We start from the raw sequence: 12,879 nt of genomic DNA, 5'->3' as shown, positions 1-12,879 counted from the left end.
CTGCAAGGGTTGGCAAGTGTTTCTTTTGAAAGCCAGTCACAGAACTGACCCAGCTTTTAATATTTACAAGGAATCGGCACACCCCCATTCTTCATGAACTACCCACCAGTTGTGTGTATTAACTGGCTGCAAAAAGCTCCTTTCTGCAAAGCTTGAGGCAAAATTGTTGCAGCTTTGGTTACCTGAAGTTCAACAATACCCTTGCACTGGTTTAGAACAGGAGTGTGCCTATGTTCCCACAGCCCTATGGTCCCACAGCCCTATGGTCCCACAGCCCTATGGTCCCACAGCCCTATGGTCCCACATTTCTAAGATAAAAAATTAGGCCCTTTGTTCCCACAGCCCTATGTTCCCACAGTTCCCACATTTCTAAGATTTTTTTCCAAAATTAGGCCCTACGTTCCCACATTTCCTTATTCATAAATTTGTATCAGATTTTATCGCCCTAACCCTAAAAAATCTTTTAGGATAGGGCTTAAATTGAAAAGAACACAAGACCTAATTTTGAAAATGTCCTAGAAATGTGGGAACATAGGGCTGTGGGAACATAGGGCTGTGGGATCATAGGGCTGTGGGAACATAGGGCTGTGGGAACATAGGGCTGTGGGAACATAGGGCTGTGGGAACATAGGGCTGTGGGAACATTGGGCTGTGGGAACATAGGGCTGTGGGAACATAGGGCTGTGGGAACATAGGGCTGTGGGAACATAGGGCTGTGGGATCATAGGGCTGTGGGAACATAGGGCTGTGGGAACATAGGGCTGTGGGAACATAGGGCTGTGGGAACATTGGGCTGTGGGAACATAGGGCTGTGGGAACATAGGGCTGGCCCTGTTTAGAACTGTGGTTAAACTGTGGGACCGGCAATGCTGCTGTTAGATGGTGCTTTTGTTCCGGCTGTACAGGAGACGGTTAAGTACCTCTATGTAGATGAAGTGTTGGCTGTTCTGGATGGCGTGGACGTAGGCGTTGTGGATGGACTCCTCGTGGTATTTGATGCCAGCGGACCAGTCACAGGCCGAGCGAAGGATCTGAGGGAACGGAGAACAGTGAGTTTGGGAGGGACACCAGGAAAACATTTGTGTAAATAAAAGCTTGAACTTGCACTTTGCAAACAAAGTTAGTTTCACTTCGACAAAATATTTGTGTTTGGCTCTTGAGACTCTGCAATGTGATAGTACTCCACTTATTTCTTCACTGGAGAGGAGCAACAAAACAAAATACTTTTCTGATGCAATTCTATACAACATACTAAATGAGTAATGTAAAAATAAAAGAAAAGCTAGACTTTTCTTGCGTTAGCATATAAGAAATTAACATTACCTTTATGGTTTTGTCCCAAAAGGTAATGATACAAGATGTACACAAGCAGACAACCATTGGAAAAATATGGCGTTGTATGCTTGAAGTGTTTTACTAAAATATTCTGTATTTTTCTCCGATCCTCCTAAAGCCTTCTCACCAATCGGTTTTCATTTTTTCCAGCCGCGAAAAAAAGTAGCAGCTGTGTTGCAAATCGCATACTTTTTCTTTATTACTTTCACTACGTACCGCAGCTGCCCTTACAAAGAACGTCCTGTAAAAATAATAATAAAAACTAAATAAAAGGCAACCACAGAAGTGAAACACTCAAATAGAGACTACACAGGATGCACAACACACATTACAGGACAAAGTGCTTTCAAATCAGGTGAGTTTTTAACAGCTTCTTATTAAAACCAGCGTACTTCAGTATAATGGTAGTATGGGTATTGGAAGGCAGGGTACGTTTCCTTGGTGCATTGCATTTTGGGACACCAGCACACTCAGTCAAGCAGATTTAGTAGACCTAATTACAATGTTTGTTTAAAATTTAGTGGCACTGAGCAAATGGGGACGATGAACAGGATATACTCTCGTCATTCTTTTATTATTATTATTTATTTATTTTTGGGGCTTTTATTAGATATAGGAGATGGATAGGAAAGGGAGGAGAGAGAGAGAGAGGATGTCGCAGCAGCAAAGGGACGCAGGTTGGATTCTAACCAGGGTCACTGCCATCTAAAATGCCTGCCAGAGTTGGCTAATAAAAAGACGCTAGCAAAGCAAAACAGCAGATAGAAAATAAGCACAGCAGAGACGACAGATGATTATGAACATGACAACAGAAATAAACAAGTTTGGCGATTTCACATAGAGTATCTCTGCAATACAAATCAACGGCCATTTGTCTATGTCAAAGTGATTTTTGTGTTAGCGCAACGTCACGGTGATTTGCTCTATACTGACATCTTTGAGTATACTTAGGCTGCATCCAAAGTCTCTTATTTGATATCTCCTCGCTTGAACCGGAAGTCGCTCTGGCCCTCCTTCGTGAAGGCCGTCTCAAAGCTCTTATTCCTGCCCAGATGAGCGAAGTTCGAGGAGGGATCTCTGAGGAGCTATGGACGAGGATGGATCTCTGAGGAGCTATGAGCACAATGGAGGATGGATCTCTTAGGAGCTATGAGCGAGGATGGACGATGGATCTCTTAGGAGCTATGAGCGAGGATGGAGGAGGGATCTCTGAGGAGCTATGGGCGAGGATGGATCTCTGAGGAACTATGAGCGAGGATGGAGGAGGGATCTCTGAGGAACTATGAGCGAGGATGGACGATGGATCTCTTAGGAGCTATGAGCGAGGATACAGAGTGCAGCCTTCCTGGAAGCCGTGCAGCTGAAAGCCATTGCTAACTCTGCCCATACTGCTGATAAATTCATGTGACGCTTCAGAGGAAAAGACGTCTCTCCCATGGTTCCTCCGTGGGACAGCGAGAAAAACGAAAACAATCGGTGCTGCCTACACCATGTTACCCTCCTGCTACAGTTAGCACCCAACAGGCTTAAACAGGGCAAGTTTTAAACTTGTTTTTAGCCTCTTAACATGTTCAAAATGTCATTAAAAGTGCCCACCCATGTGAAGTGATTCCTTCTGAGTGAACACAGTGAATCTGACTGCAGGAGATTTAAAAGAAATGTTACTGAAAAAAAGTCATGCTAATTCAGCTCTGTTTAGTTCCCGTGTTGAGACAGCAGTTGAGTGCTTAGGGACCGTCTACAAACTACAACACCGAAAAGAGATACAACAAACATATGTAGGCTATTAATTTAATGATTAAATAAGGTAGTGTCTCCAAACTTACCTCAATTAAAACTTGTCTCCTGCTAGTTGTACTACAGCACTTACTTTTAAAAAATAAGCATATGCCTATTTTTGAAAATATGTTTGAATCTCTTTTCGGTGTTGTAGTTTGTAGACGGTCCCGAAGCACTCCTTGCAGTATCAACACCAGAACTAAACAGAGCTGAATTAGCACAACTTTTATGCATTTCTTTCACATCTCCTGCACTCAGATTCACTGTGTTCACTCAGAAGGAATCACTGCACATGGGTAGGCACTTTTAATGACATTTCGAACATGTTAAGAGGCTAAAAACAAGTTTAAAACTTGCCCTGTTTAAGCCTGTTGGGTGCTAATGCTAGCAGAAGGACAACACGGTGTAGGCAGCACCGATTGTTTTCGTTTTTCTCGCCACTGACAGCACTCCAAATTTACAAACAGAGCTACGTGTTGGAATCGACCGGAATTCTCCTTTAATAAAGGGAAAAGCCCCCAAAAAATAATCTTTAAAAAAACAAAAACAGTACCAACCTGCACTTTGGTGGGGATGCAGTTGGGGACTAGGTATCGCTGCTCTCCAGCCGTGGTGTGAGACTTGGGCAACAGATACGGGTACGACAGAGAATTGTACTTCGCCTTCACGAGCTGGGAGAGAAACAGAGGAAAGAGTGAAACACAGGTCACACAGAGCAGCGCTGCACACGACTGCAGAGTTCTCCTCCAGCGACGTGGATGTAGGGTTGGGTATCGTTTGGATTTTTACGATTCCGAACCGGTATTTTTAAAACGATTCCGATTCCTAAACCGATCCAAAAAACTGAAAAATGACATAAAATAAAGGCTCTTTTATAGATAAATTTAACAATATATTAACGTTTTAAAGTACTTAAATATACTGTATAATGCTTCTACGTCCGTTTTGGTGAGCCCAGAGGGAAGATATGACATTTTAAAAGTAGCCTACATTTCCGGTAGCTAGCTAACAGACTACAGAGAAAGGGGGATATTTTTACATCGGTTTCGGAGCGACAGAGGGAAAACATTTCAGTCGACACATGAACCGAAATGAGGAACCGAAATTTGTGTTCTAATCCGGTCCGATTCCTACCAGTTGCATAGAAACCAGTTCCATCGTGGAACCGGGTTTCGGTACCCAACCCTACGTGGACGGCTGCAGAGTCAGATCAGAGCAAGCAGACCAAAGAGTTAAACTGGTGTCATCTTATAAAGTGACGTACAGCAAGACTGCTGTTTTTCTAGCGTGTATGTGCACTGTTAATCATGAGGTTAAGTTTCCGTGCAGCACGCTGTGAAAATAAAGACACAGACACTCTTCATATATACAGATTTTGTATTATCTCTCTATACGCAGACACTGCAAACATGAATCGATTAGTGGTCAACTATTAAATTAATCGCCAACTATTTTGATAATAGATTAAATCGGTTTGAGTCATTTTGTATTTTTTTTTTAAAGTAAGAATTCTTTGATGTCAGCTTGTTAAATGTGAATATTGTAGTTTCTTCTCTCCTCTGTGACAGTAAACTGAATATCTTTGAGTTGTGGACAAAACAAGACATTTGAGGACGTGATCTCAGGCTTTGTAGGAAACACTGATCTACATTTTTCACCATTTTCTGACATTTTAGAGACCAAACATTGAATTGATTAATCCAGAAAATAATCAACAGATTAATCGACAGTGAAACTAATCGTTAGATGTGGCCCAAATGTATCTGCTGTTTCTTCCATGAATCTAATTTCATCACTTAATATTTGTACCCATTTTCTCTGGAGACGCAGGATAAGCTTTAGCATCTTGCTCAATGACTCTGTAACAGAAAACACAACATTTTGCAGGAGTCTTGTCACTATGTTAATCCCTTATTCAGTATGCTATAGAGCTGTCCTCGATTAAAGATATTCTACTTTGACTACCGCTCATAAGATTTCGTCTTGTGTTTACCAGAGATGTGCTCATACGTTTCTTGGGAAATAATTCATTCAGCATGGAAAAGCATGAAAAAATGACTAATCGACTAAAGAAATCTTAGTCCACTGAGAACAAAAAGACAGATTAGTCGACTAATTGTCCAAGAAAGGGCAGCCGGCATGACCTCTGACCTTAGTGAAGTTCCAGCGCTGGATGAAGTGTCTGGCCACATCTCGAGCTGCTTTCCCATGAACCACCGAGGCGATGTCGTGCCAAGGCATTCTGGGAGTTGTGTGTCTGTCTATGAAGTCTAAAAGCAGCAGAAACAGGAATGTGAGTAGGACAGGAGGGGAAATAAATCGTCTCCGCTCTTCTGTAGATTCTTCGGTTAAACTGTGAGCTTAATAGTCTATAGCGACGACGTTTCAATTCCGGGATTCTTCCGTTGCCGGCGGAAATTCTGCCGGATGTCCCTCTTTTCAGCCGGATGTCCGTCCCCTTCCTCTTTCTTTGTGTTGGCGTTCTAACCTCTGGTGGATTTGTGAGGACTATGGTTAACTGCTCCTCAGATCTCTGCAGGGTAAATCTAGACAGCTAGCTAGACTATCTGTCCAATCAGAGTTTTCTGTTGCGACTAAAACTACTTTGGAACGTACACACGTTCCACCAAAACAAGTTCCTTCCAGAGGCTATTTTGCAGAGACATCATACATGTGTCAGGTGCTTAGCACCGGCCAAGACGATTGTGATTGGTTTAAAGAAATGCCAATAAACCAGAGCACGTTTTTCTCCCATCCCAGAATGCTGTGTGGACTAGCCAGACCCTCCTTTGCAGCGCTGTGGAGGAAGGTCTGGCAAAGCGAGACTATGAGCTTAGTAATGTGCCTACCATCGAACGGTTTGTCCAGCTGAATCCAATCCTTGAACACAAAGTTGCAGTAGTCTTTTCCGTGCCAGAACCGCGTGTTTCCAAACAACTCCCCAACCCCCGTCTGTAGACTGCGCACCGATCCGCTTCCTAAAAACACACACACACACACACACACACACACACAGGAAGAGGTAGTTATTTATCAGCAGTACAATGCAATGAAAACTACAATCACTACAAACCTTCCAAAGACTAGTCGTCACTGCAGGAACATTTCCAGGAACCTTTAAACAACTTAGCCTAGTCCAGGTTTTAGTTCCTGGGCCTCGAAAAAGTTCCTGCTGCAGAGCTGGGACTTTCTGATTGAGCGATCAGAGTTGAGATCTTAAAGGTGCTCTAAGCGATGTTGGGTGACATCACTTCTTGTTGACGTTTGAAGTATTTTCAAACAAAACGAGGCTAGCTCGCCCCTCCCTCCTCCTCATCCCGTCCCCTCAGCCTCCCTTCCGTGCACTAACCCCCACACCCTCACCCCCAAATCCTTTGTTATGTTTGGTGGTGCAGGTTGGCACAGTTGGTTTTTGTTGCCGTTTGTGGAGCCTGGGTTGTCTACAGAGACCGCTTTTTTTACAGTGTGTTCAGGGGACAGGCAGCTAGCGGATAGTGAGGAGATGTTTTTTTACAGTGTGTTCAGGGGACAGGCAACTAGCGGATAGTGATGAGATGTTTTTTACAGTGTGTTCAGGGGACAGGCAGCTAGCGGATAGTGAGGAGATGTTTGCTGTATGTGACAAAAAATGTTGTAGCCTAAAAAACGTGTGACATCACTTAGAGCAGATTTAAGATCTGACGAATTAAACACACGTTTTGAGACTTTCTCACCATCTCCAGGTTCAGAATCAAACATGCAGAAGCAACTTTCAGTTTCTATGCACCGCACATCTGGAATAAACTTCCAGCAACCGGCACTGCGTCTGGAGGTTTGTGCCGCCCAAGACGACTGTGATTGGTTTAAAGAAATGCAACCCAGAGTGTTTTTTTTTTCTCCTATCCTAACTCCTATTCTCCTCTCCCAGAATGCATCTGTGGTGTAGCCAGACAGGTCTGGCAATGCAAGACGAATGCTTATGTAAAGCACTTTGAATTGCCTTTGTGTCTGAAATGTGCTATATAAATAAATTGCCTCGCCTTGCCTTGATAGCTCTTCTTCCTCTTTGCCATAAAAACGCATCAATGAGCCACACTGTTGCACTGGGTCACATGTTCCCTCATCACCCTGATCACACATACTGTAGGTTATTCTGACTCAATCTCACACACTGTCCTGCTGATACAAATACTCACTAGAGCATCAATTGTGGATTCATCCGCCGCTGACAATAGTCCCCAACAAAATACACTATTTCCCCCTTTAAAATGGAGGCTGTGAAGCTACTCTGCCAGGGTGTAATCTGTTTACAGCACGCCGTCTGTACCACGATAACTTTGACAGTTATATACCGGTGTTTGGAAAAAGCTTTGACAGCACTTTTACAGAAATAAAACAGCAGCTGGAGGGAAGACAGAACCACAGGAGACATTTATAAAAGCTCAGAGAGCAGTACAGAGACATGCAAATTGAAATCACATTGTTTCAATCATTTTACTTACCTGAAATACATTCAAATAAATGATGGGAGTAACTGGGGAGTAATCAAAGAAAACAACAAAAAGAAGGTTTTTTTTTTGGTTTTCCATGAAATTCATCTGACTCTCTCATCTCATTTGTTTATAGTAGCGGCTGTTTGCCTCACGTTCATGTCTGACACTTCCCATCTATCACACATCAGGACAAACAGAGATGAGCCTGGCAAACAAACAGCAGCTAATAAAAACCTGCAGCGTCGGATTTACTGCAGCAGTGACACGTGCCATGTGCCAGCACAGAGACAGAGAGACTACAGGCTGCAGCTCTGCTTAATGTCTGTGCAACACTTTCTCAGGCTACATCGACACTGCTACGGTTTTCGTTTTTAAGCAGCGTTTTGAAGAAAACCAGCAGATATTTCACATTTGTGCTTGACTGAAAGGCCTAAAACATTTAACAGATTATTAAAATTGTCGTTTTCTGCTTCAGCTTATAGATTTATCAATCAAATCTTTTGGAGCCGCTGTGCACAAATCTAAAGCCTTTTCAGTGCTTCAATACTAAATAATTATGTGAAAACGAAATGGTAGTTGAGTCTGATTTACTACAAAATTGTTGCTCACGTCCATAAAAAGATAGATATCAAAGATACAAGAAGAAAAGAAGACACATTTTCTGAATCGACCTTTGACACATCGGAGGGAAAACTTCTAACTCGCACACAGACAACCAAAGGCCGTTCAATGCAGTTTGAAACCACAGCAAAGCACACTGGGAGGCGAGCAACACTACCACCGCTGCCGACTCACCAGCCTGACACTGGCCAATAGGAGCGGCCGTCCTCAGCTCCGCCAGCCTGCTGGGGATCAGGTTGTGTTGGCTGCTGACGCTGTTGGCCCAACCTGAACAGAGTGGCCACAAACACTGAGACAGCAGCACACATGGAGGCATGGATCGCTGCTACATGGCTAGTTTTAAACTAAAACTAGCCGGCAGTGTTGTAGTTAAATTAAATGAAGAAAAAACTGAGGTGATTATTTTTGGAGCCAAAGAGGAACGATTAAAAGCCAGCGCTCAACTTCGAACGATAATGTTAAAAACAACAGACAAAGCCAGAAATCTTGGTGTAGTCATGGACTCTGACCTGAATTTTAACAGCCCTGTTAAGACAATAACAAAGTCAGCCTATTATCACCTTAAAAATATATCAAGGGTTAAAGGACTAATGTGTCAACAGGATTTGGAAAACCTTGTCCATGCTTTTCTCTTCAGTAGACTTGACTACTGTAACGGTGTCTTCACAGGTCTCCCTAAAAAATCAAATCAGACAGCTGCAGCTGATTCAGAACGCTGCTGCTCGAGTCCTCACTGAGACCAAGAGAGAGGATCACATCACTCCAGTTCTCAAGTCTCTACACTGGCATACATACATACATTTCTGATCTGCTACTACACTATGACCCACCCAGACCTCTCAGATCATCTGGGACAGGTCTGCTACACTATGACCCACCCAGACCTCTCAGATCATCTGGGACAGGTCTGCTACACTATGACCCACCCAGACCTCTCAGGTCGCCTGGGACAGGTCTGCTACGCTATGACCCACCCAGACCTCTCAGGTGGTCTGGGACAGGTCTGCTACGCTATGACCCACCCAGACCTCTCAGGTGGTCTGGGTCAGGTCTGCTTGTTGTCCCCAGAGTCAGAACTAAACAGGGGGAAGCAGCGTTCAGTTTTTATGCTCCACATATCTGGAACAAACTACCAGAAAACTGCAGGTCCACAACAACTCTCAGCTCTTTTAAATCCAGGCTGAAGACCTTTCTTTTTGATGTTGCCTTTTTTTTAATTCATTGTACTGCACTGTGGATTGTATTCCTGTATTCTATTTGTTTTTCATTTTGTATTAATTTCTAACTGTGTTTTAATGTTTTATGTAAAGCACTTTGAATTGCACTGTTGCTGAAATGTGCTATATAAATAAAATTGCCTTGCCTTGCCTAGACGAAGCCACCTAAACCGAGACCAAGTCATCACGGAGACCAGAGTGTATCGAGACCGATACTTTGAGGGGCTGAGACCGAGTCAAGACCAAGACCAAGTAAAAAATTTCAAATTAGACATAAATAATTAAATTATAGGCCTATGTCACGCAACAACTGAAGACCGGAAGAACGTCTCTGAGAGGGGATATGGCTCTTCTGGTCAGCTTTTTACAATGGCGGAGCCCGATAGATAACGCTGGACCAAGTCTCTCCGCAACCTGCCTGAAGTCACCTACGACGATGTGGTTCGGATTGTAAATGAACACTCTCAAAGTAAACATTTTTTTGAAAAAGGCAAAAAAGGCAAAAGGTAAAAGACCGTGTACAGAAACTATCGTAGACTTCAATGGTAGAAGCTCGCTCTAGCTGTTCGCGTTTCTATGAAATGCCAATAAACCAGAGCATGTTTTTCTCCCATCCCAGAATGCTGTGTGGACTAGCCAGACCCTCCTGTGCAGCGCTGTGGAGGAAGGTCTGGCAATGCGAGACAACAGAAGCTCCAACATGGCTGCCAACCTAACTCCAACATTGCTGCCAACCTCACCACTGAGCCACCTGCTGCAAATTATTACCTGGGAAGCACTGTACAAAGAGTAATAATGACAAGAAAACCTTTCTGCTCCAATAATCAACACAAATAAATAACTATTATCTAAACATATTAAATTAATCTAAGACTCACTCTGTTCGCTCTCCAGGTCGCTGTCGCTGTCAGGGTGGGCCAGCCCGTGTTTCTGCAGGTGTCTCTTGATGCTGAACCTGCTCCTCCTCGTCCTCCCCACACCTTTCAGCCTGGGCTGGTCCACCGAGTCCGTCACGGTGAAAATGCCTTTCCCGTTTCTCGAGGAAACGCCACCGCTGCCGTTGGCGGGGTGAGCCATGTTGGCGGGGTGAGCCATGTTGGAAGAGGTCGCTTCAGCCTGAGAATCATTTCAACAAGGTCAGTGTTAATCTGGGTTGAGTCAAAATAAAAGCTAATTTCATTAATAGATGGAAATTGTGACTTTTCCATGCAAAATATACTTAATTATAAATCCGATGAAGAACACTTGACATTTTGGAGCAGATCAGAATCACAGAGCGGATATAAAAATTATTTTTCACTTTTGTTAACATTGCAACACAGGGTGTTTGGCCTCGGCGGAGGTCTTTGCGTGTCACGTGCCATTCTAGTTTTATTCTATTCTATTTTTTCTACATGATAGTTGCTTCTGGAGCTAGGCATAATAGCCAAGGCATGTCCTGTGGCACAATTTTAATCCAGTGTGAATTGTCCCAGTCAGGCACTTATTTTACCGACTATTCAGACACCACTTGAATGCATCACAAACACCCATCTCGCATTCAGATATGCTCAAAGACGGAACTGGTTCTTTTTTGGCCCATGCTACACCCTTCCACCATATTTTCATGAAAATTGGGCCTGTAGTTTTTCCGTAATTCTGCTGACAGACAGACAAACAAATAAAGAAATCAAGCCGAAAACATGACTTCCTTTGCGGAGATAATAATCATGAATCTCCCAAATGTCAAGCTGTCATGAAAAGCTTTGTGACGATACATTTTAATATATAATTCCATAACATGTCTACTTTCAGAATAGTAGAAAGAAAACATTTATTTTACTACACTTAGTGTCTTAATGTCAGTAATCAACTGGGGAAGTTTCATGCTGATATTGGTTGGTTAGTTAAACTATTTCCCCTATTTACCTAAAGTGTCTCCTGTTGTAAATGTAGAAGTGTGTGTGTGTGCACGAGAGAGAGATAAAGAAGCAGAGGGCAGGTGTCCTGTCCTCACTACATGTTGGACAATGATCAAGTGACACTAACAACGTCAGTGTTAGACTCTGTGTGTGTGTGTGTGTGTGTGTGTGTGTGTGTGTGTGTGTGTGTGAGAGAGAGAGAGAGAGAGAGAGAGAGACCTGTTCCAACTGTGCGCGTGTAACACTCCCAATGTCCGTCAGCCGGTGTTCCCTGTCGTCCCAGCGACCGTACGCCAGGTCAATCCCTCCAACAAAGGCCACCGATTGGTCGATGATGATGATCTTCTCGTGATGCGCCCACAGGTAGACGGCGGAGGAGACGTGGTTTGGGTGACGCATCACCTTTTGGAGAAGAAAAAGACTCCGATTGAGACGGGGAACATGCATGTATGATAAACATGTGGAAACATGCCTGAAATGAAGACGCTCACCTTGATGTTGGGGTGAAGCTTCAGCAGCGTCCTCTTGCTGTATCCCGAGTTGATGCCCAGTGCTAACTCCACCTCCTTGTACAGCATCACAAAAATCCGCACTCCTTGTTGCTGTGGAAACGCAAACACGATGCTATAGAGCTCAACTTTTTTTAAAGGTCCCATGGCATGAAAATGTCACTTTATGAGGTTTTTTAACATTAATCTGCATCCCCCCAGCATGCCTATGGTCCCCCAGTGGCTAGAAATGGTGATAGGTGTAAACCGAGCCCTGGGTATCCTGCTCTGCCTTTGAGAAAATGAAAGCTCAGATGGGCCAATCTGGAATCTTCCCTTTATGACATCTCTGCTTTGCCGCCCAGAGAATTTGGCCCACCCATGAGAAAGAGAGAGACATCATGGCTTTCAAACAAACAAAGTGGCAGTTGGTCAAGGCCACCCCCCTCCCTCTCCTCCTCAATAGCATTTAAAGCTAAAGACACAGAAATGGCACATCCTAAGGGGACCACTAAGGTCTATATAAAAGAGACTTCAGATACAGTATTAGGGGACCACTAAGGTCTATATAAAAGATACTTCAGATACAGTATTAGAGGACCACTAAGGTCTATATAAAAGATACTTCAGATACAGTATTAGGGTACCACTAAGGTCTATATAAAAGAGACTTCAGATACAGTATTAGGGGACCACTAAGGCTCATATAAAAGAGACTTCAGATACAGTATTAGGGGACCACTAAGGTCTATATAAAAGAGACTTCAGATACAGTATTAGGGGACCACTAAGGTCTATATAAAAGAGACTTCAGATACAGTATTAGGGGACCACTAAGGTCTATATAAAAGAGACTTCAGATACAGTATTAGGGGAACACTAAAGGTCTATATAAAAGAGACTTCAGATACAGTATTAGAGGACCACTAAGGTCTATATAAAAGAGACTTCAGATACAGTATTAGGGGACCACTAAGGTCTATATAAAAGAGACTTCAGATACAGTATTAGGGGACCACTAAGGTCTATATAAAAGAGACTTCAGATACAGTATTAGGGGACCACT

The 12,879-nt window shown here is 43.3% G+C and overlaps 2 protein-coding genes across 2 annotated transcripts in view; both read right to left on the bottom strand.

Moving 5' to 3' along the window:
* Positions 1-12,879, bottom strand: part of lrrc31 (leucine rich repeat containing 31) — a 155,164-nt gene that overhangs the window by 59,461 nt on the left and 82,824 nt on the right. The gene's annotated exons all lie outside the window — the stretch shown is intronic.
* The window catches only part of LOC144537531 (phospholipase D1-like), a 63,579-nt gene that overhangs the window by 16,849 nt on the left and 33,851 nt on the right, over positions 1-12,879 (bottom strand). Inside the window, 7 exon segments of the mRNA XM_078281308.1 lie at positions 921-1,031; positions 3,672-3,785; positions 5,266-5,384; positions 5,964-6,092; positions 10,303-10,540; positions 11,545-11,727; positions 11,817-11,927. Coding sequence (XP_078137434.1) covers positions 921-1,031; positions 3,672-3,785; positions 5,266-5,384; positions 5,964-6,092; positions 10,303-10,540; positions 11,545-11,727; positions 11,817-11,927 — 1,005 coding nt within the window.

The sequence above is a fragment of the Sander vitreus genome, chromosome 22, assembly GCF_031162955.1.
Source record: "Sander vitreus isolate 19-12246 chromosome 22, sanVit1, whole genome shotgun sequence".
Lineage (NCBI taxonomy): Eukaryota > Metazoa > Chordata > Actinopteri > Perciformes > Percidae > Sander > Sander vitreus.
This window is presented reverse-complemented; position numbering and strand designations above follow the sequence as displayed.